At 37.6% G+C, this 24765-nt stretch overlaps 2 protein-coding genes across 6 annotated transcripts in view; one reads left to right on the top strand and one right to left on the bottom strand.

Annotated features, from left to right (window-relative positions):
- DSG4 (desmoglein 4) overlaps positions 1-14556 on the top strand; it is a 41862-nt gene extending 27306 nt beyond the window's left edge. The window contains exons 10-16 of the mRNA XM_014845356.3: positions 2-141; positions 3093-3311; positions 5376-5681; positions 8747-8886; positions 9033-9096; positions 10432-10640; positions 12915-14556. Of these exons, the coding sequence (XP_014700842.1) occupies positions 2-141; positions 3093-3311; positions 5376-5681; positions 8747-8886; positions 9033-9096; positions 10432-10640; positions 12915-13682 (1846 nt within the window). The 3' untranslated portion in view covers positions 13683-14556. The remainder of the gene's footprint in view (position 1; positions 142-3092; positions 3312-5375; positions 5682-8746; positions 8887-9032; positions 9097-10431; positions 10641-12914) is intronic.
- Positions 1-24765, bottom strand: part of DSC1 (desmocollin 1) — a 345309-nt gene that overhangs the window by 261649 nt on the left and 58895 nt on the right. The window lies entirely within an intron of this gene.

The following is a 24765-nucleotide window of genomic DNA, read 5'->3' as shown; positions in this document are numbered from 1 at the left end:
GGTATATCATAGGACATGATGCAGGCAGCTGGTTAAAAGTTGATTCAAGGACTGGTGAGATACAGTTTTCTAGGGAATTTGATACGAACTCAAAATATGTTATCAACGGGATATACACAGCAGAGATCCTGGCTATAGATGGTAAGAAAATTTATTTTCGATATTTTAATAAAATTATTATTATTATATTAAGTATAAATATTCTAAGGTTAATATTAAATTGACTCAAATAAAATATATCCTTTAGTGATGTCTGTTAGACTTATGGAGAGTTCTAAATATCTTAGATCAAGAGCTGAATTAAGTATACTTATAACCATCATTTACATTTAAATCACAATTTGTTTCACCTACTTCCAAAAAAAATTGTATGTGACTTACAGTGTAAAGCATAAAAGTTAAAATATATAAATAAAATTCAGTTTCTGTTTATGGCCTTATCTCTCAAGATGGTTAATTCAACGTGTAGAGTATGTTAGGAATGTTTACTGAAAAGAAGTGCTACAGGGCCTGGACAAAGTTCATTTGGGGATGACCTGAGGGAAAGGCAGTGTCCCAAAGAGCATAGTTATCTTACAGCCACTAAAACTGAGCTACAATGAGAGGCATGTCTGAGTGTTGCTTGATTAGACATGCTGTCCAAAATAAGATGTGAAGGACCAAGAAAGCACAAGATTATTCCAAATATAAGATCCAAATTAAAAGTCGTAAGTGCAAATGCACCGAATTAACTTGTAAATGAGAGGCTCCTCATGGGAAAATCTACTGAGCATGCCTCTTGGTGAGTAGCAACAGGAATTTGTTTATTTATCATTAGCTAATGATTGCCTGGAGCTGTGCCTAGAAAACCAACTACTACAGAACAAAAAACAGAAAAAATTCAGAAAGAAGGACAATACATGTCCCAGATACATACTTAATAAAAGCTAGATACTACAGGTTTGCATTAAGTTTATATCTGAGCTTTACAGTAGCCAAAGAGAAAGATAAATGGGCAGTATAAGATTAAGAAAGAAACCATGATAATACCCAAGCAATTACATACCAGTCCATACATTCTGGTCTTCGTCCTGTGAGTGTCACTTTTAATATCTAGGGCAGTTCCATAAATAACATAGTCTTCTTTGTTATCAGTATTCTAGAAGACCTGTTCCTAAATGAATTCTAACCATGTTGATCAAAGCCTACATTTGTACATTGGTCATATGTGAAAATCTTCAAAAACTAGAAAAAAAATTAGTCATTTAAAGTGAATAAAGACGGAGAAAGAGGGTCAGCCCTAAGGGCCTAGTGGTTAAGTTTGTCACGTTCCGCTTTGGTGGCCCGGGTTCGGTTCCTCACCTGTCAGTGGCCATGATGTGGTGGCAGCTCACATACAAAAAAAGGAAGATTGGCAGCGGATGTTCCCTAGGGCAAATCTTCCTCAGGAAAAATAAAGGAGGGGGGGGAGGGGGAGACAAAGAAACTATCAGAATGTATCAACAGAAAACTAAAAACAAGGGCCATTGTTTATTCACCTAAGCAGAGTATCTGCACTGGCACAGAGCCATCCAGACGATTTGGATAAGTTTGTTCAAGGATGCTCAGCCACCAGGTGAAGAGGCAGAGCACTCTGTAGAGCAAATGCCATCAGGGAGCAAATGCAGTCAGCAATGGCTTGAGCTGTGGGCTGCCACATCAACCGACCATAAGAAAGCTCCAGAGAATCAGAGAATGATACAGAAAACAATCTGTGGGATAATCTGATGTCTCTCTAAATGAGTCTAGAGGTCCAATGCTGAATAGGGTATAAGAACATAATCGACAAACCATGCAAGATATAGATAGGCTCCTGGTTCATTATCATTCAATTTACTAAATGAGTCTACCACTTAGGCACGCAAAAAAACATCTTTAAAAGAAGTTTATTAACTTCTCCAAAAATGACCTAGTAAAATACCCTAGAGATGCTAATGTTCTAGGTTACAAATGAGAAAACTAAGATTCTTCACAAGTTAAAACAAAATAATTCTTTACCCATTGTAATAGAACATAAAATAGAAAAGTGGACTAAAAGCCCAAACTCCTATTTCCCGGTCCTCTGACCTTTCTAATAAACTATACTAACCCAAAATTTGTTTCAAATGTGTTAGGGAAAAAATCTAATAGATTTATATTTGTTTTCAGAAGTGTCACTTCAGAGAGGAATAGCATCTAATAGATGAAATTAAAATAAATAGTGAAAACAGAAAGAAAAAATACACAAATCATTATTTAATTTCAACGGTGGCTATTTCCACAAACACAGGACTCAATAAGCATCCTAAATGGAAGGCTCTAAACTGGTCTGGGGGTCTCATTTATAGGGACAGAGTGGGAAGTTGTTAGTGTTGCCGAATTGATTCCGACTCCTAGCGACTCTGTGTACAGTACAGCAGAACCCTCCCCAGTCTTTTTGTGCCATCCCTGCACCTTCCCTCACTGTATCTGACAGTGCTCTGCTGCTATTCGTAGGGTTTTCATGGCCAGGTCCTTTTTCCTAGTCTGTCTTAGTCTGGAAGCTCCACTGAAACCTGTCTACTATGGGTGACCCTGCTGGTATTAGAAATACCGGCAACATAGCTTTCAGCATCACAGAGACACAGAGTCACCACAGTATGACAACCAACAGACAGGTAGTGTAGTTTCCTGACCGGGAAACAACCCTGGGCCGTGGCAGTAGGAGCACCAAATCTTAACCACTAGACCAGAGTGGGAACAGAAAGCAGTAAATTTTCTCTGAGGAAGGACATTTAACTTTGTATCTTAGGATATGTGGGAGATAGTAGAAAGAAATGGGGATGAAAAACATTTTAAGGAAAGTGAATGGAATGTGCAAGAGTTCGAAGTTAGGAAGAACCTTGTTCAAAGAGCTAAAAAGAAGCCAGTGTGGCTGGAAGGTAGTGAGCAAAGGCAAGAGTTGCTTCAGGTCATTGAAGGAGGCAGGCACCTATCATGCACCATCTCAGGAGTCCTTCATTCTATCCCTACGTGCTATGCCATCATGGGATATGAGAAAGCATTTTCTCCCTGACACCATTTACCCCAACACTCATGATGCTTTGCTGTTTCAGATGGCTCTGGGAAAACAGCTACAGGAACCATATGTATCGAAGTTCCTGATGTCAATGACTATTGTCCAGTCATTTCTGCTGAAAGTGACACCATCTGCATTGCCTCTCCGTCAATCCTTATCTCTGTTGATGAACATTCTTATGGGTCTCCCTTTATCTTCTGTGTTGATGATCAGCCACCAGGCACAGCTAACTTATGGGATATCAGATCGATAAGTGGTAAGTAGAATGCAAACTTGCTCATACTTTAAGACCAAAAGCAAAAACAACTAGCAAATAATTAGTCAAGTCATGTAATAATATTCTCCATCTCTGTTTCCATGATTCTTGCCATATTCATGTTAAATGAAAAAAATCTTTCATATACACACTTAGGATATTTGGAAAAATTTTGAACTGAAATAAAAGTAAAAATGTTTTCTCGGTACTGAGTTACAAATAGTAATATGTAAATATCAATTTATCCATCATTTTATATACATGAGGTGCTAACCAATATTTGATCAGTTTAAAATAAACAGAACCCTTGGCAAACTCACCAGATGGCACAATTTCCTATTCTGAATTATTTCAGGCATGTCACTTAAACGTCTCCGAAACTCAGGTAGCCCATAGATACATTTACACATTTTCTACTCACTTAAGAGCACATAAGATCAATGACACTGTTTTTATAAAGAGCTATGAGCTCAGACTTATTCGTAAGGGTAAAAATTTAAATCCAAATTGCCCAATATTAGAAGAATGGTTAGGCAAACTGTGATACATATTATTAAGATGCAGTACTATACAGCATTAAAATTAGAAATATGTGAAGCATTTAGATACAATAGAATACAAAAACTAAAGTATATAAAGTATGAAGATCCCAAGGGAGTATGTGTGCTTGTGCTAACTGTTGCCATGTGAAAAGGAAGGCCTGATGTCATTAAAAACTGAGAGTAAATTTCAGGCAATATAACACAATACACTTTGTGAGTTTTTTCCCGAAATGTTAAATGTATAACAGAAAATGAAATGCTGTGAGAGGACCTCATTCGGGCTAAGATAGCCCCCTAATCTCATATTAATTTGGGGAAATAGGAAAGATTTGGGGAGGTGAGGGTGGTAGGACAGGGGTCAGAATGCAGAGCCCAAAGTGAGAGGAAAATACTTCTCACCTCTCTGAGGCCACCAAGCTCCTCCATTCACAGAAAGGAGAAACCCTAAAATAATGCCAGGGAAAAAATGCCACCACTAAGGGCTTAGTCAAAGGAGGAAATCAGGCAATTTTTTTTCACCGTAAAACTTTTTAGCTCTTTTCCACAAAACTACTTTAATTTTAAAAAGCTAAGCACATTAAAACAATTCCATTAAAATCAAGACAACTCTGACTACAACTTCTCCTATTAGCCCAATATCCCATTCTTAAATAGTAATGTCTAACCACTTTTTCCTCATTCAGATCCTAGATATTATGATAAAAATACAAGAAAAAACGTTCAACATGGAGGTTGGCAAAGGTATTCAAATGATACTATAGATTTGTCAGTAAAAAGTATAATCATATTCAGATAATATTCCTAGAGCCCTGTTTCAAGGTTGGTGTTGAAGAACAGAATAAACTTTCACCTAATATGCTGTGGCATTGCTTTATTCAATTCTTAGTGCACAGGTTACATTTTGGTAGACATAGCTGGCTTATCATATAGCTAACTGAAAGTAACAAGCCATAATAATAATAATTATTGAGTGTTATGGATTAATAATTACCATTCTTGATTTAGGTGTAAATTTAATCATCTCTAAACATTCCTTGGGTTGATAAATTTCAACCAATGTTTTAAGCAGTAGTTTCTATAAAAATCAATAGGCAATGACAGCACAAAGAATTAGGAAAATAATAGTTAGAATAATTTTAAAGGAAAGGGCAGCAATTTTGAATAAGAGATAAACAAGTCTTAAGGAGAGTATTTTTAATCTGTAATCCTAAATAGAAGACTTCTAATATTTCCCTTCAGCTCAATAGTCTTCATTCATTGGACAATATTTATTAAGTGCATATTACAGGTCAAGTATGTTGCCCTAGAAATAAGCAGCAGGGTCCCAGCCTTCTTTGTAGAAATACCAATCTGGCAGGAAGCACTCTCGAACAATTAGTTATAAATGTTAAAAATAAATAAATAAATAAGTAGAGGGAGCTCTGTGACTAAGGGAGCATAAAAAAATCAGGCCTCAAGTTAATCTTGGTTATTAGGAAGGGTAACCCTAAAGGAATTTTAATTTATTTCTCTTTCTTTTCAGCTACGTCTGCGATCTTGACAGCTGCACAGAATTTATCTCACAAAATTTATGAAATCCCAATCCTAGTGAAGGACAGCTATAACAGAGAGTGCGAATTGGCACAGATAGTGACTTTACAGGCCTGCGATTGTGACAACAACCACATATGCTTGTACACCACTACCACAGGCATCTACACCGGGCACGACAGCTCGGTTACTGGTGACATAGATGGGCTCGTCACTGATGACCAAACTGGGGGTTCAAATGTTGGTCTCGGACAGACAGGAATTGGCATGATGGTGCTGGGCCTCTTACTGCTGCTTCGTAAGTACTGGATTAAATCCCTCTTTTCAGCAGTTCTTCAAAATAAGAATGTAACCAGGCTCACTGGAATGGCTAGGTTTATTTGGACATTTTTATTTGGTATCTATAGCCATTTTCATGGAAATCTGGAAATAAACAATGGGACTGATAAGGGCATGTACTTGTTCAACAATGATAACTAAGGTCTAGGGTTAATGAGGTCATCACGATGGGAAACACGTGCAAATCCCGAAGTACAATACAGCGGAGCATAAAGTAAATCCTATAATGAAAATTTCAGCAAACTGCTTTAAGAGTAGAAAGGCAGAAAGCACTTAAGTCCAAGTGGGAAGTTTGGGGAAGTCTTTATGGAGGAAATGGCTTTGACACAGGCCCTAAAAGCTGAGGATTTTCTTAGAAAGAAGATGGTGTGTGGGGAAATCTGAAAGGCAGTCCAGGACAAAGGAACAATGCAAACATAAAGAGAGAGAGGGATGGAAGGGCGGAGCATCCTCAAGAAGTGGAGAGGCTAAAAGGCAGGCTGGGATCCACCATAGGAAGGTTCACGTTAGGCTGAACATTCTGGGCTTCAGTCCACAGGCAATGAGGAGTCAGTGAGGACATGTGAGCTCAGGTGACCTGCTCACTCTGGTGTCGTAGGAAACAGGGACAAGAGCCTAGAAGGGAGAATTAGCCTCTGGGCTCTGGATGAGTGTCAGAACTAAGATCATGGTCACAGGAATGGTGAAGCCATTAAGCAAAAATTTCAAAAAGGATCCTTCTCTCCCTAACCCATTTTTTAAAACATTAGATCCTCAGGGGAGAAAGGCTTCATGCATAGGTTGCCGTGGCCACTCTTAGATTTTGCGGAGATCAAAAATTGGATTCAAAAATTAAAGATGACAAAATTCTTCAAACTCTAATATTAATGTTTTCATGAAGAAATACAAACTAAAACATTATCATTTTGAGATATAAAAAAATAACTGACTTTTGGGCAGACTTTCTTTCTTAAAATAATCCAAGTTTTCAAGGCTATACAAAGATCATGAGCAATTCTGATAATGATAATAGAGATATTTTCCCAGAATACGACTCAACAGCAACTGAGTAGAGGAATCAGCTTAACTTGAAGTCAGTGGTTCTCAACCCCAGATGCGGATTAAAATCTCTTGGAGGTCTTTAAAAATTACTCATGCCCAAGCAAGAGTACTCAAGATGAGACCCAAGCACGGGCATGTTTAAGCCCTCTGGTGAAGCTAATGTGCAGTTCAGGATCAAAAACCGAGAAGCAGCTGGCTAGCACTCAAAATTTCATGACTCTTCCTTAACCAGGCCAAGAAAGCATGACCATTGTTAAATTGACCATAGAATAGAAGGGGAAAATGCTTGCAGGCAAAGTCACTCATTCTCATGGAGGAGCCCAGGGTCTCCTGCAGCAGAAAGGACAGTGTGATGGTGGGACGAGGGATCTTAGCCCAAACCTTATACTTCCAAAGGGCCTCAAATTAAGACTTTTCATGTTAGCTCCAAATGAGATACAGTAATTATATTTGGTTTGTGCTGAAAACTTGCATTTCTTTTATTGGATAGTGCCTTTGTTAGACAGAGCTTGTGTCCGTGATGAGGCATGACGCTGCACACATCTAAATTCACAGAAACAGTGTAGGTGGGGCAGCTGTCTAGAAGCTACCAATTCTAGTCCTTTTCTTTTTCTTTTTTTTTTTGAGGAAGATTAGCCCTGAGCTAAGATCTGCTGCCAATCCTTCTCTTTTTGCTGAGGAAGACTGGCCCTGAGCTCACATCTGTGCCCATCTTCCTCTACTTTATATGTGGGACACCTACCACAGCGTGGTTTGCCAAGTGGTGCCATGTCCGCACCCGGGGTCCGAACCAGCAAACCCAGGGCCACCGAAGTGGAACGTGCACACTTAACTGCTGCGCCACCGGGGAGCCCCATCTAGTCCTTTTCTAGGAGGCTCTCTGGAAACGTATAACTTGACCTTTCACTGTTCATGGTGCAGATGGTAAAACTGCCAAATTAACACTTTTAATAACATCAAGAAAAGCCCTGATTTAGCAACTTTGATATTTTTTTATGTACTTCTAATTAACCCATTCAGTGGAATGCATGTTATAGTAGGGAATTAGACAAATATAAAAAGCAACTAGAGTGGACCCAAAGAACTAAACTGAGTGTATACTAGAACCTTCGAAAACTTAAGAAGTGTCTATATTTATGAACTAAAGTATAGAATTGAAATAAAGTTTCCATTATATTTTGTAGACAAAAATCTTAAAATAATAAATGTAAAAAGCCCAATTAAATCTAGTGGATGATATTTGATTGATTGCTTTTAAGTGTAAATATAATAAGGGTTGAAAAAGGGTCCTATCCCCTAGGTCCTGTAACTGAATCCTGTATCCAATCCTCCTGCTTACATACATTATGTGTTTAACTTATATGTGTGTATATGGTGTTTGGTTACGTGGGTTTGTATATATTGGCTTCTATATGGATATGCAAATATGTATACATACACACAGAGATGGTCTATGTGTAAACATATGCATATCCAGGTACCTGCATATATACATGTTCCCATGGAAGTAAATACATGTGTATTCATGAGTATACACATATATACAGTCTTACCAATACATAAACATACACAAACGATTTTATGTGTATACATACACATATATAAATGCATATGCATATACATGGAGGAGTAGGAATCAGAAAATGGGATGTGTATCCTGGATCTGCTACCAACCAGTTCAGGAGTCGTGGACTAGAAGGAAGAAAGGACCTTACTTTCCTATTTTGTCAGTTAAAAACACACAGATTACACGATCTCAAACTCCCCCCATTCCAGCTCTAAAGCTCCATGTGACTTGGTGGTTTTGTATTTATAAACATGGATATGTATACTCAATCCTTTAGGGAAAAAGTGAGGCTTTCTTATCTTAAGTTATCCTTTCAGTTCTAAATGTAATGCCACACTTTCCAAAAAATGATAAATACAATGACTTCCTAAATTGAGCAATATGTGTTAACTATTCCTTTTCACTTCCTTGGGCAGTGTCACCACTCTTGCTGCTCATATGTTGCTGCAAACGAAGGCAGCCAGAAGGCCTGGGGACAAGGTTTGCTCCTGTGCCAGAGGGGGGAGAAGGAGCGATGCGGTCTTGGAGAGTAGAAGGGGCCCGTCCCGAGGACAGGGTGAGTGGACGGTCACTTTCCAGAGAAGCGCGGGGTTTCAATGGAAATCAAGCATGTCTTGACAATTGTACACTACACAAAAATAAAAAGATGTCAATTTTTAATATGCAGCATTTATTTTAAACATCCTTTCTTTTTCTTTTCAGGATGTATCAAATTTATGTGTACCAATGACGGCCTCTAACACCCAGGATCGTATGGATTCCTCTGGTCAGTGGACACGAAAATCTGCTTTCCTTTTTAAAATTTGAAAAATTATTCAACCAAAGTTCATGTACAAACACCCAATTTAAAAAAACCCAGCATATCTGCCAATCCTCCTTGGACCATAATTAGAGGGAAAGTTACATGTTTGAAGTGGCCACCTTATCTTTCTGTCTTAAACTACAGGCGGTGAAATACGGCGTTGCAGTTAAAAGGGAAAACTCTGGAACAGAATGCTTGAGTTTGATTCCCGGCTCTGCCACTCCCTAGCAATAAGTCCTTGGGCAAGACACTCAACCTCTCTGGGCCTCAATTTCCTTATCTTTGAAATTGCATTTATGATAGTATCTACTTCCAAACGTTGCTGTGAGACGTAAACGAGCATATATATATAGACACATATATATACACACACATACACATACATATGCATATATTATGTATGGTATATAATATACATATATTAATATGTTATATATATTATATATGTATGTATATGTGTGGTGAGTGTGAGTGTGTGTGTATCACAAAATATACTTAAGAATAGTGCCTGGCACAGAGTAATGCTACTATAGCCATTATTTGTAATACAAGCTGTCAAAAAAACAAAGAAAAGCAAAAGCAGCAAATGTGTTCTTCTAACAATACACTGAGGAATTTATCTTAAATTCACACATGCATCTGCCTCACCAGTCTTACCCTCTCCTAATTTACCAGTTCCACGCACACCTAAGAACTTTGAAAAATACTCAGCTATTAAGCAACGATTGAGCAAAGTAGAGAAGTTGCCCAATTCTAGAGCAGACATGAGATTTCTCAGTGATGGTTCCTTAGTATCCCAAGCTGGCCTCTGGACGCAAAGAGCCTCAGGTGACCGCACACTCCCATGAAAGCCAGCTCTCCACCAAGCACCAGAGTGAATGAGGACTATGAGTTGCAGTTTCTGTAAGGCCATGGCTGGCCTTGCCTTGGAGGGTTGCAAGCCCTCTCAGACAGGCCCGGCAGCTTGTCAGAGGGAGCAATGGAAGGAACTGCTGCAGGCACAGAAGCCTAGTTTCTGCTAGCTAGTTCTACACCTTTAAATCTAGGGGTAAAGTTTGTGCAAATGTCAGAAGGCCAGGTCTGATAGCTGGCTCCCCCTGTACGTTTCCTTACTTTTATTTTATGAGCAAGCCTGGAGATTGTGGGTATAATTCAAATTGCTCCTTACCTAGCATCCCAGTACCTACTTTTTGTTGTATGGTGATGGTGGTGTATGACAGACAGCAGCTGGCAGTGTTTTACACAGATAAACAATGCAGACAACCCAAGCCCTGTTATACGAACACCCTCTCCTTTCAGAAATCTACACTAACACCTACGCGGGCGGAGGAACTGTTGAAGGGGGTGTATCAGGAGTGGAACTCAATACGGGTCTCGGGACAGCCACCGGCCTGGTGGCCGGAGGAGCAGCGGGAGCAGCCAGGAAGAGGAGTTCAACACCAGGGACGCAGAGGGAATATGCAGACACCGGCCTGAACGTGGCCTTCTTGGACAGCTATTTCTCTGAGGTAATTCCCTTGCACACAGTTACACAAAATAGTCACGAGACTGAATAATCACAACGGCAGTAGGTTCTTCTGAAATATATTCAGTTATTGTTAACTCTATCCCAATCCTGAATAAAAAATATTTCACTTCTCCTTAAAATACAGAAAGCAAATTTGCTGAAGCATTCCATATTCAATTGACATAACACATCTTAATACTAGTATCTCTCATCATTCTCCAATCCCTTTTTCCATTTTTCTGTCGTCTGTTTTCTTCTGGTCTTCCCATTTTGTTTCCCATAGCAACGGCAAAGCAGGAGGATCCTGATCAAGAAAAAAAATGTGTGTTCCAGTCCTCTCTTTCTGATGTCCCTGCTCTGCAGTTGTCTCCAATAGAAAGGAGAAAAAATTAATTAAAAGACAGGACAGGGAAGGGAAGAGAGTGGTGACTTACGAACAGAGCATCACCATAACTTGCTGACATATCAGGGCCTAGAACCCAGCCTCCTATTCCCTAGCCAGTGCCCCACCCATGACATGTCCCTCACTAAGAGAAGGGATCACCAGTCTGTGAGCATTCCAAAGAGGACAGCTCCAGAGGCATTGGGTTGGCCTAACACGGTAGCACAAATCCTCTAGTGAATTCCTATTTAGCACATTTATTTCACCTAATTAGCTGTCTATTTATCTCACGTTTCAATTAGCCTGTTTTACTCCCTATACAGTAATTCATGTTTCACCACTGCTCCTGACAAAAAATGCTAAGGATGTTGTTGTAATTGTAAGCTCTGTCTTAAAATTGGTGATTACCAATAGCATTGCAGACTGTGCATGAATAGTATTGATTATTTAAATGAGTGATCAATACCACTAAACACATTCAACAAATGGACATAAATTATATATGTCATAGAAATGTCATAGAAATTATATTTAATGAATCATTCATAAAAATCACACTAATAGTAAAGGAGCTTTACCATTAATGTCAAAATTGCACTGATTATTTTTTCCCTAGGTTACAATTGGTGCTCTCTAGGACAAATAAGATCAAAATGTATTCTCCTTTCTCTGTGGACACTGAGGTCATCCTTCCTCAAACATTTTAGGTCTCCATTTTAAAAAAAAACATTTAGGTCTCTGCTTGATTTCAGAGGTGGTGAGCGCAGCCTCTCTGCCAGGTGAAGACTCTGCTTTACAATACCAGCGCTTCCTCCTGCCACTTTCCACACCAGCACCAGCCACCCAGCAGCTAACTTGTGCCCCAGGCAAGATAGGGTTATCCTCCTACTGAGGTGTCATTTAAAATATTAAACAGTAAAGTTTTAAGGTAATATCCAACTCATGAATAATTGATTTCAAGAACCAAAATCACTCATTTCTAATGGTAGAATTTAGACTCTGGTACAGACCAGAGGGAAAATATATGATGTCGTGTAAAAAGGATAGCTCTATTTGAAGTTGTATTCTACAGCTATTTGGGTCTTGGGCATGTCATTCACCCTCTCTGGGCCTTTGATTACTTATTTATAAAATAAAGAAGGGATCAGATTATATGAGGTGATTTCAGATGGTGATGAGCAGGCCTGATGGGATTTTTGGAACCCACCAAGGGCCACAGCAGGTGAGGGAAAGTGGGGAGAGAGCTGGCAGGTCTCTGCTCCACCCCACATCCCCTTCAAACAGAGAAGTTCCACTTTAATCCATTCAACATGTCAGCTCCTACCTAGGATTTCATTTAAAGGGTCTGTCATTAAAAATAATTTGAAAATCATGGCAGATAATGTCTTAGTGCCTTCCTCCCATTAACCCAACTCCAGAGACAACCCAGCTCTCTTCACTCAGGCCATGTAAAACTGCCCTGAACGTTCTGACAGACATCTCTGAAGCTCAGAGATATCTACATCTTTATACATGCTTTTATTCTAAGTTGATCAAATCTCTCTCCTTAAATAAATATTTTTAACATAAGTAATATATTTATTTCTAGACCACCTGAGAAACAAAAGACTATAAATCCAAAAGACTAAAACATTATCTTTGATTCAAAATCTGAATAAAATGTAGAAATTATGATTTATTAGCTTTCAAATTTATTCAAATTCTATGCACCATTAACGCACACTGACCACCTCTAAAAATTCCAATTCTTTAGAAATATAGCAGAGTCAGTGTTTTTCTCAGTTCATCCCATAAAATCTTCTTTGATCAAACGTCTCTAAAGCTTTGTTATTCTTCTTTGATTATTTTAAGAGAAAAGAAACTTCTAATTCCCTATTTTTCTTCTAATTTTAGAAAGCATATGTTTATGCAGATGAAGATGAAGGTCGACCAGCAAATGACTGCTTGCTCATTTATGACCACGAGGGAGCAGGGTCCCCTGTGGGCTCCATTGGTTGCTGCAGTTGGATTGTGGATGATTTAGATGAAAGCGACATGGAAACTTTAGACCCAAAATTTAGGACTCTTGCTGAAATCTGCTTAAACACAGAAATAGAACCATTTCCTTCACAGCAGGCCTGTATCCCTATCAGTACTGACCTCCCTTTACTTGGACCTAATTATTTTGTCAATGAATCTTCAGGGATGACTCTCTCAGAGGCTGAATTCCAGGCAGAAATGGCAGTACCTGAACCAGTGGTTCACGGGGATATTGTAGTGACTGAGACTTACACTACTGCTGATCAGTGTGTGCAACCCACTACAATTGTTTTTGATCCTCAGCTCGCACCCAATGTTGTAGTAACCGAAACAGTAATGGCACCTATCTATGATGTTCAAGGGAATATTTGTGTCCCTGCTGAGTTAGCCAACACACACAATGTCATCTATGCTGAGAGAGTGCAGTCTAGTCCTGGTAGGCGGGACGTGAGCAATAGTAGCATGACTGATGGCTGTGTGGGACCTATGATGAGTGGCAGTATTTTGTTAGGGCCAGAAATTCAAGTGACACAAATGGTGAGTCCAGACATTCACATAAGCCAAACCATTGGTTCCACATCTCCAATGACATCTCGACACAGAGTAACACGATATAGTAACATACATTACACCCAACAGTAAGTGCGTGCTTTACGGTCAGTATTCTACACAGAGAACTTGCACCTTGTAATCACCAACATATCCATCAAAGATGTATCATGGACTATATTTAACATTTTAACAGTCAACAAATATTCTAAGTTCAATGCCACTCTTTGATTCTATCTTTTGGGGGGTAAATATAGCTAAGCACTTTAGATAAGCCTTTTTTAATTCTTTCTGATTTTAAATAATGCACAAAAAAACTTGAATAAAATGTGTTACATCCTTTGATACTTTCTAATAGCACTTAACTCCTAAGGTGAATCTTAGAGGCCTTCAGGCCTATAGAACGGGTCACGCAAACCAAGATACCCTTGCTCTTGGAGGCTGCAAAAGAAGTCTTATCTGTATTCACCAGTCATATTTATCTTTAGGGAAATATTTCTATTAAAATTTTTAATTGAAAAAGTGAATTAAATGTACATTTATGAAAGGAAATTGAAAAGGAAGACGGAGCATCTATCAGAGATCTGAAGTCATTGGTCTCTTCAAACAGTTTCTCAAGATATCCAATATTTAGAGCATGCTTAATATAATACCAGGAAAGAGGCTGCGAGCTGAATGCGTCACTGAAAATGGTTCATCGAAAGGAATTATATATATATGTATAGATATGCATATATATGCATATACATAAATCAATATGGATGGATTTTATTGCACTTTATTGATTTATATCATTAACTGTAAATTAATTTAGAATAGCAAAAAAAATTATGACATTACAGTACAAACAGTTCTTAGGGAAGTATTAGAGTTTTCCCCCCTTACAGAGAATTTTTTTCCTAATCTTGCTAATTATGCCAGAAAACCATATGAAATATGGTTTAATCAGTTTCATTGACCTGAGTCACAGAGTTTTCTTTTGGCAACCAGATTTTCTCCAAAAGCACCTCTGTAATTACGCATATATTCAACAATTTTACTTAGAAGCTACTATGTGTTGAGCGCTGGTCTTGGTTCTGTGAATATATAGGTAAAAAAGACAGACATGATTTCTGTCTTCATAGAACTTCTAATTCATTTCTAGACTTAAAATAAAACTCTGGGGATATAGCCTTGAGTTCTTATCCAGAATAATTCACAAAATATTTAAGTCCATTACCAAGTTGCATTTTTCTTTTGAACCCTGTTACTTACGTTGAATGACTGAAATGGAAATACAGGCAGAGGTTGCTTATTTTTAGTAGGCATAAAACTGGCTTGAGAAAAAGAAATTCTAGTGAGATAGTTTTATTTAATTCTTTAAAATATGTAAACTATGCAGCAGTAACTATAATGTGACTAGTGAGATAATGTAAACGAAATAAACTTATTTTCAGGGCTTATTCCTTTTGGAAGGAAATAATTGTAGTGTTTCTTGCTTAATTTTGTTCCTTTATAAATAAAACTCTTGTGGAATTTGGGGCATCTTTCGCCCAATTCTTTTATTTTACAGAAAAGGAATTTAGAACTAGAGAGGTTAAATGACCACAACCAGGTAGTTGTGGTACAAAACCTTGAACTCATTGCTCCAGTACTCTGGCCAGTGTGCTTTTCAATACCGTAACTTCAATATACATGGAGAGGATCCAATTTGGCCCGTTGCATGATCTTTGTTATTTCCTAATTGGAAAAAAAGCATCTCTCAAAAAAACAAAATAGGTTTTGTGAAGTTTAAGTACCAAATGGCTGAAACACCATAATGCCCAAAGGTTATTTATGTTTTCTAATCTTTTCCAAATTATATGCAATGCCAGTCGTTACAGTCATTCCTTACTTTAGTTGTTCACAACCAAGGTTTCGCTCCATTTCATTACTCTGTAATTTTGCTGAAATCCATAAGATAGCCAAGGAGCATTGGTGCTATGGTCATTTTAACATTCAATCAACAACCAGCCATGTAACATCTTGTATGGATTTGATCCTGTCACATATCTTGCTGTGGATATTTCTTGAAATTTGCATTCTATTAGGCCAATAATTCTAAGAATTATGAAACAGTGAATAATTAAATATAAGGTGCTAATGGGATTAAAACTGAAAATACTATGAGATCTGAGAAATGAAGAATAAAACAGTACCAAGCATTTAACTGATTAAAATTTTAAAAAGAGATAAAACTACTTGTGAGAAGACTAAGAACATTTTTCTGTTAATCTTTTCTTCTCTCTCTCTATCAGTATGCAAAGATTTAAGGGTGCTTCCAGAAGAGGAAATCTACCTCTGGTGGATGGCTTCCTCCACATTATCCATGGAAACAAGACCAGAACCATTTCATTATCTCTCTCAACATTATCAGTGAGGAGGAGCTCCTCCATCATTCCAAGATGATCAGTATCACTCGCATATGACTCAAGCCTCTGAAACTGGTGCATTTTAAAAACATTATCTCAAACAAATTAGAAAGCACTTCACTGCTTAAGAGTTAGTGTATTGCTTTATCTAGGAGATAAAGATGATACAGCATTTATGTTAGGGTTTGAAAAGGAACCTAGAAGCCCAGGAAATGAGATTTAGTAAATAAACATAATAGCGTATAGTTTGAGTCTTATCTTCTGCCCCATGGAATTACTTGAAAGGATAGCATTATTAAATGAATAAATGAGTTCTCTTAGAGAAGTCTTATCAGGTGAAGGGAAAGGATGACATTAAGAAGACAGAGTATTTATAAACTTGTTTCAGAAAAAAGCTATTTTTTAAAAAACTCCCTCTTTTGGATTAGATATTTCTGATTACAATGTATTACTGAATGTAATAATGTTTTATATATTTCTGCAATAAAAAATATGTGATAAGACAGAAAACATTTCATCTTCTCTTTGGTGCATGTAGTACAAACAGATTCAAAAAGTCTTTTCCCATTGTGTTACTAGGTGATTATTATCTTTATCATTATGTATCTAATATAGGAGCATGGATTCTTTTGTCAGTAGAAATTCAGAATAATTCATTTATTAGTCAATCTTGGAATTTCTCAAAATAATCATTCTTTTATTGGTAAATGCTCACTATAAACTAACAAATCAATTGAATAAACTCCAGAAATTGTTAAAGATGTTATATAAGTTATAGAATTAAATATTCTCTCTTCCTATTGGACTTAAATTCAAGGAAATTATTACTACTGTTCCTGCAGCAGAGGCACCAATTTCTGTTGAAATAAGGAAATAATAATTAATTTCAATTAGGGGAATTGACGAGGGCTCCTTGAAGATGGTGAGATCTGAGCTAGGCCAACTAGAATTTTGTCTGACAGGGATTTCGAAGGCATAAAAACCAAAAATACAGGATATATTCAGAGAATATTAAGTAGTCAGTCAAATTAAATATAATAAAAACAATGTCTGAAGTAAAATAGGAATTATAAAATTATTATATATTCAGCCATTTTATATGATGCTTGCTGTACTAATTACTCAAAAAATATAACCCTATTGAATTCTCAAAACAACACTATGTAGAAAGACTTACACCCATGTCATAGATGAAGACACTAAAGCTGAGGAAAATTGTTACTTTTATGTTAGAGCTTAAGTGAGTAGCAGAGTTAAAATTCAAACCCAGGACAGCCTCACTCCAAAGACCTTATTCTTACTCATCAAATTCTTTTGACTTAATTCTGGAAGGATATGTGAGAGGCAGGTTTTAGAGGATCCTGAAGCCCACTAGAGATTTGGATTTCACTTGGTAGAAAATGGGGAACCAGTGACATTTTTGGTGCTGGTGAATGGCCAGGGCCTATTTTATGAGACAATACTGGGGCAGCCCTCAGGAGTCCTCATGACAGTTGCTATGCTATTGATCACCACGACACAAAGACACCCCCGTGGCCGGATCACTGAAGTAGAGAGCCTAATATGGTGGTCAGGATCTTCTGAAACACCAACATTCCAAGGCGAGCTCGCTGGCCTCAAAGCTGGGGAGGGCCTCTAGATCACCGCTGGGGTGAGCAGGGCCATGTTGCATTACCTAAAGTGACTCTAATCAATCATTCTACATGTTAATCAAATTGTTTGTACATTGAATGCCCACAACGTTTCATTACATGAGGTGAGGTGTACGGATTATTTGCAGTTTCTAGATTAAGGCATACTTTCTCATATCTCTCTTACTCTGCAAGGGGAACCCTTGGTTCCCTAATTAGGAACCCTCTTCACTGCCCTCATCTACTTAGATTTTCCTACTTACCTCTCAACACTCACCTCAAGCATTGCCATTTCTTGGGAGCACTTCTTGATCTCTTCCACTGTCCTAGCCTGTTTGCCAGCGAGCTCTCCTTCTTTACTCCCTTCAGTAATTAACACACTATTTCTCCTATTCCCGCCAGCCTGTGAGCATCTTGAGACAGGACAATACTTTTCTCATTTCTGTATCTCCAGTGTTAGTAGAACATCTAGTACATAGCATCCACTCATTAATTATGCAAGTGAAGAACATAGTCAAATTCTCTCAAGCACCTAAAACGAAGTGTCTGCATTTCAACGGTGTTGCCTCTAGACAGCAGCCCTTTGAATGATCTTTGAAAAACTCGTGTAAATACCACCCTTAGCAAGAAAATGAAAGTATAAAACTCATGAAGACTATTACACTTCAGGAGAAATTTACCTTTTGCAGAAAGAATAATAAAATAAAATTATTTAAAAAACAGCCTCGCGTGTTTTTTGAAAGAATACTATGGTAAAGCTAAATAAAATAAATTCTAAAATGTTACAGAGGAAGTGATTTTACGCAGAATAAATGCTTCAGATGAAAGTTAAAACTTCTGGAAATTTGAGAATGACTGCTGATAATAAGATTACCTTTCATTATAGCCATTGGTTGATTGATAGTCTTTTTTTTCCAAAACCATTTCTTCTATTTCTTATGTATATGTTTAGTAACCAAAAAAAAAAAAAAATCATACAGCAGGGGGCAAAATAGAGTTCCCAATATTAAGATAAAATTCTTTACTTTTCCTCATAATATATTTATCAAAACAACCATTAACACCAAATAAGTGAACCCTAAACATTACACTTACATGCTACATGGAAAAATCTCATTCCTATTTTTAATCTGAAAGTTAAAGCCAACACTTATTTTCACTAAATATGGTATAATTTTTTACTTTTTTCTCAAATGTTACAATGTGTAAATGGTTGTTACAATTTTTAAAGCATGGAATAAATATTAAATACAGGCACTGAAAATTAATTTGCTAAGACAACTTTAAATTCTATTTCATCTTACTTGAAATAACAGTAAGACTGAAGAAACTGAATTCGTACTGGGAAGGAATTACTAGTGGGGTTTGCCAGCACTTTTGTGGATTATTAAGAAAGTGAACAAACAAAAGATTCATGAGGTGTCTTATTATGTTTTAAAATAATAAGGGAAAAAGTATTAAAACCATCCAATAATTATACAAATAAATTGTTTTATAGATAAGGATGGCGATTGTCTGGTACTGAACCGTTGGCAGGCATCATGTGCCAGCACAAAAGTGATTGTTCATTAGCTCATATGTAGGCTGAACTGTGCATCAGAGAGGCAACGAAAGGGTGCTCATATATAACGTGGATAAAGTGAGTCGAATGAAAGGGAACAAATGAAAATTGAGGACTACTTGTATTTATTGTTGTTGGCATAAAAGATCTACCCTAAGCGTTGAAAATTTTTTTCTTAAAAATAGGACCATACTTTAGCTAGAAACCCATAGAGCTGAGTTTCTCTGTGATTAATAAGATGACTGAGTTAAAGGTAAGAGAGATGCTGAATGTGCACTTAATAGGGAGGCAGTGAATACGTGTGGTGAGTGATGGTGAAGTGTTGGTACAAAAGTCACAGTGCACACATGGGATCAGCACAAATATTGGTTGACTGGGAAGTTTCCTTTGTGTATTTAATAGGGAGTCACTGAGTGGGTGGGGACTGGTATCAGTGAGGCATGAGCCACTAAGCACGGGGAACATAAAACTAGATAGGGGTTGTAAAGAGAGAGGAATTTTTAAAATATATTTATTATTATGTGCCAAGCATTATGCTAATAGTTTTTCAAACATTTTCTCATTTAACCCAGCTTATCATCTCCCTTTTATACATGAAGAAAAATGAGAAAAGGAACCGTATAGGAACTACTGTAACCTAGTTCCAACGTTCATTCATTCATTCATCGTGTTTTTTGAGCATTTCACTATTTACCTGTGAATAAGTGTTAGGAGCAGAGAGGAGAACTAGAGTCTTTGCCATCAAGGACCTCACAGTCAGATGCAAGAGGAAGTAAAGTGTTAAAATACAGTAGGACAAGTGTTAGAGAAGAAGTATGAATAAGAAGGCTATGGGAGAAGAGAGGGGGTGGAGACAAGTGGAGTCTGTGAGGCTTCTCAGAAGAAATGACTTTTGAGCTGAGTCTGGAAGGACCCATAGGACATAGCCAGGTGAAGAAATGGGAAGGGCATTCCAGGCCAATAGAACAGAATGGGAGAGAGGGAGAGAAACAGGGAACGTGGAGAAAGACCTTAGCTCCTTCTGAAAACCAGAAGTAGTTGAGTAAGGCTGGGGAATGAAGGAAGACGGCTGGATGGACACGAAATCAGAGGCCTGAATACGTAGGACACACCAAGAAATTTCCATTTTCATCTGAAAGTTAAGGAGAACTATTGAAATATTTAAAGGAGAACAGTGAATTGGAAATAACTTGTGAAGTTTGCTCTGGTACAGACAGGAAGGGGATGAGGTTGCTGGTAAGATCAGCAGGGAAGTTATTTCAATGAACCCAGGCGGTGAGGGGATGATCTGAGTTTCATCCATAGCAAAATCCTTGGGATAACTGACTAATTAACTGCCTGTATCACAAAATCATGTTATAATTGTGCATTTCACATCATTTGCAAATGGCAGCAAACAGTTATGCCAGTTATGTCCCATAGATGGCACTATAACCTAAAAACACCGAGCCCAGTAAATGTCCTCGAGGTTGGAGGACTCTCCCTGGAGGACTATCTGTTGAAGGAGCAGAACATGGAGACTAAGACCCAGCCTCTCACCTCTAGAATAATACGCTTTCTACATTTCTAAGGAATAGAAATGAAATCAAAAGAAAAGTCAGTGTTAAGATTTTGAGCTAACTTTTTTGCTATTAGCGCAGCATTGATTGTCTTCCTAGTATAAAATTCGTGTGTGTTTATTGTAGAAAATTTTAAAAATATGAAAACATAAAAAGGAAATGGAAATCATATCCCATTACTCAGAGATAATTACTGCCTACACCAAGATAGTTTTCCTTTCAGTTAATATTAACACAGTCCTATCCTTCAGGTGACAGGTCACACCTAAGAAACCCAAATTCCTGACTGTTACTTAGTCACTACACCTTTATTCATTGCATATCACTTTAAAGTTGGCATTATTATATATAATATAATAAATTAGATATTTAAAATGTAAAATTCTTTGTCAAAGTATTTTAAGGAATATTTCATCCCATGAATGGACATTGAGGTTTCTTCACTCCTCTTACATTGTAAATAATGACATGGGGCTTTGTATGTGCTTTACATTATTTCCATTGGAAATGAAATTTCTAGGTCAAAGACTACACAAATATTTAAGAATCTGTATATTACAACACATTATTAAGAAGACAGTCCTGGATATTATTGAAAACACCTTATACACCAAAGTACAATCATAACTACAATATATATATTTTTAACTTCTGGAGTTCCAGCTTCCGTTCCAGTTCTGAGATTGAGTTCGGGAATTCAATAGATATATCATATCATTATGAAGCTCATATTCACTTATAAGGATGCCAGCATTATAGAGGAATATTTAGATAGATATCTTCCGCTATTAAGGCTTAAGTTGTCCCAGGTTATTTTTCATGGCCATAAAGCTTACTCATTTTTTTTGACTGAACACAACAAAGGCTCTGCTATCTACAATGTTATATATTATAGTATATGTCATATATATTATAATTTGATATTATAATCTATAATATCTATCTATAATGTGTTCAGCCCTCATCTCTATATAATATAGTCCCAGAACCAAAGTTATGGGCTGTAATTTTCTAAGATATTACCAAATTATCATTTAACAATTTGAACCCTGAAAAAAATCTCTTCCCCACAAAAGGCACGAGAAAACCCAAACCACAATTCCCCACTGGCATCTCCCAAGTACCTCCTGTAAGCTGGTTCACAATTAACCATCTACCGAGAAAGGTCCTTAGATTTAAATATGCGCTTTAGAGGAAAAGAAATATTCCCGGCAAAGACAGGACACGATCTGACATGATGATGGTAGATCTCACGCTGAGATAGCCCTTATTACTTACCTTTGTTCTTAATTTCAAAACATTTGAGATTTTTACACCGTCCAGAATACATTAAACTATGACTAATCTTTCAGAATTTGTGAATTGCAAGTACCAGCCTGTTCTCTGTTATTTTCTATTCCCATCGTTTCAAACCAATGTTTCCACCCCTCACCCTGCCTCCCTTAACTTAGGGAATTGACATTCTCTGTTTCACTTGCACTGAGATATTGGCAAGAGAGAAGTTACTGTGACAAATGACATTGAAAACCTGAGATCAAATGTTTTGTTTAACCCTTGAACAGAGAGGATGGACGACCTGGACACCTGAGGGAACATTTGGCTTATACAGTAATCCCTTTCATAACAATTACAAGCTGGGTTGCAAATTCCCCCAAACAAATATCACAAGATAATAAGATGAACTGTTTCTGATGGCCATTATCTGTTTGTATAGCAGCATGATCCTCACAGCATGGTTAGAGTCAAGATGCTTCCACCAATTACTGAAATCTAGTAGTACTTTAGGACCAAATCACACAGCAAGTGCTATAAAAAGTTAACTGGAATATTAACACTTTGCACCCACCTCAATTTCATAAAATGAGTCAGTGAAAAATAACTGATTATCTAAAGAAATGAAAAGTAAAGGAAAATCTTTTGTCATAGCCAGGCAATCGAATAGGTTGGGTAGTTAGTGCCTGCCTCCATCGATCTTCAGATTTTCTGTTGGGAGGCTCCAGGAGCCTTGTTTTCTGCAGGGGGGAAGCAAGCATGAGAATCTGAAAGATGGAGCAGTTCTCTAACGGAAGAAGAGCAAACAGGACACCTACCCTCCATTAACTCTGGCCTCTCCCAGTCTCTCGCCAAGTCAACAGTTCCTTTCTGCCCTGCACTACAGGCTACTTAAGAAAGGAAAACTCAGCGGGTCGAGAGGGTGGCAGACTCCTCCCGGATTCCTCCCTCCACACTCTCCCCTCCCCTAGAAGCAAAAGGAGGGGAGGGGAGAAAAGACAACAGAAAATCTCCCTGGTTCAGCAATTATGGTTTCCGTGAAATTGAGAGTGGTGTCCTGAAGACACGGGTGTGTTCAGTTCATTGCATGTTTTGGCAAAGGACTTGTCAAGCGCACTTGGCTAAGACAGAAAAGCATGTAGCTTAACAGGAAAAAGGCTGAGAAATGAAACCTGAAGTTGGATGCACGAAGGTCCATGATAGTCAGACGGATTAGCAGGGCATACTTAAAAGAGAAAACACCCACTGCTTTGTCAACTACTAAATCTGGTCAAAATAAAAAAGGCTTTATAATGAGTTTTGAAATTTGGAGAAACTGGTGATTCCTAGGGTTGAGTGCATAATTAATAGTAACCATACTTCCTGGATTTCCAGGACAGGTTCACAATTATTATCACCATCCCTGTCAGTCTTAACTTAAAATCATCTACTTTTTGCCCCCTTACATATTCATTCTTGTTAGAACAAGTTGACTTTTAGAAAACACAGTCACTATCGTAAGCATTCATTAAATAATTGTTGATTTCACATGCCAAGTTAGTCATGTAAAATCCTTTGCAGCATGAATTGAATTAGTGACTTTCTTTCCACACTTATGGGCACATCCTGGTCCAAGACTCCATGGCTATCTCATTCATCCACGTATCTCTAGTCCCAAACTGTGTCTGGCACATATTAGATACTTAACAAATGCCTATGGAATAAACTACTTGTTGATTGAATTATCCTTCTTCAAGCACTGCTTAATGTTATCAAAATTATCTCTTCTACTAGCTCTAGATTATGGGAGAATCTACAGTTCTCAAAGCAAAATCATAAAGAGATATTAATAACCTGTCAGAAGGAAAAACCAATTAGGTGCTTCAACTTCCACATACCAAGGTTTACAGCTCTGCATAATGTACTGAGAATTCTATTCACATTTGGGTCCAATTCTTGGATAAGTCCCTTCAAATCTGTTCACCTCACTTTGCTTATTTGTACAACTAGAGAATTCGATTAAATCAGTATTTTTCACACTGTGGGTCACACCCTCCAATAATGGGTCATGAAATCAATTTAGTATGCCTACCTAGAGAAACATTTTTAATGGAATTAAAAAGAAAAGAAAAGGAAATAGCAGAATAATCACACACAATATGAGTATGTGTTTTTGTATTGGTTGGTGACCTAAACTATATTTTTCACCATGGGTTGTAGTTAAAAGAAGTTTGAACAACACTAGACTAGATCATCTTAAGTTTCTTTAGGCTCTCAAATGCTTGACTTTTATGATTAAGTTGAGAGAGAAATAGGAAGGGTTTTCAGGCTAGGAATGGGGAAGCTAGAGGAGTGACAGAGGCAGTGCCTCTCAGAGCAGAACAAAAGCTGTGAGGTGAGACTTACTTTAGTGCACCTAAATTATTCACATCTTATGAAGATAAGCACTAGGAAGATCTTCTATACAGAATACCTCTTCCTAGAAAGCTTTGGGAAAATAAGGAAGTCATCAAATCCCTGGAGTATTACAGAGGAATTTGTAAAAATGAGTACTCAGTGATCCTCATCTACCGTAGGCCTCTTAGAATTGTTGCTAAGGAGAGACAGTTCACCTACATAGAGAAAAGACAGTGGGTTGTGGGTGGATCATATCTTCCTTCATTTAAATGGAACCTAGCAAACCCCACTTTTGATTCCCTTTGCTTTGATCGTCAACTTCTGGAGAATGAAACAGATTGCACTTTGCAGATGTTGAGACATAATGCCCGTGATTCCTGCTCGGTG

The sequence above is a fragment of the Equus asinus genome, chromosome 7 (assembly GCF_041296235.1).
Source record: "Equus asinus isolate D_3611 breed Donkey chromosome 7, EquAss-T2T_v2, whole genome shotgun sequence".
Taxonomy (NCBI): Eukaryota; Metazoa; Chordata; class Mammalia; order Perissodactyla; family Equidae; genus Equus; species Equus asinus.
The sequence above is the reverse complement of the archived record's forward strand: the minus strand, read 5'-3'. Positions and strand labels throughout refer to the sequence as shown.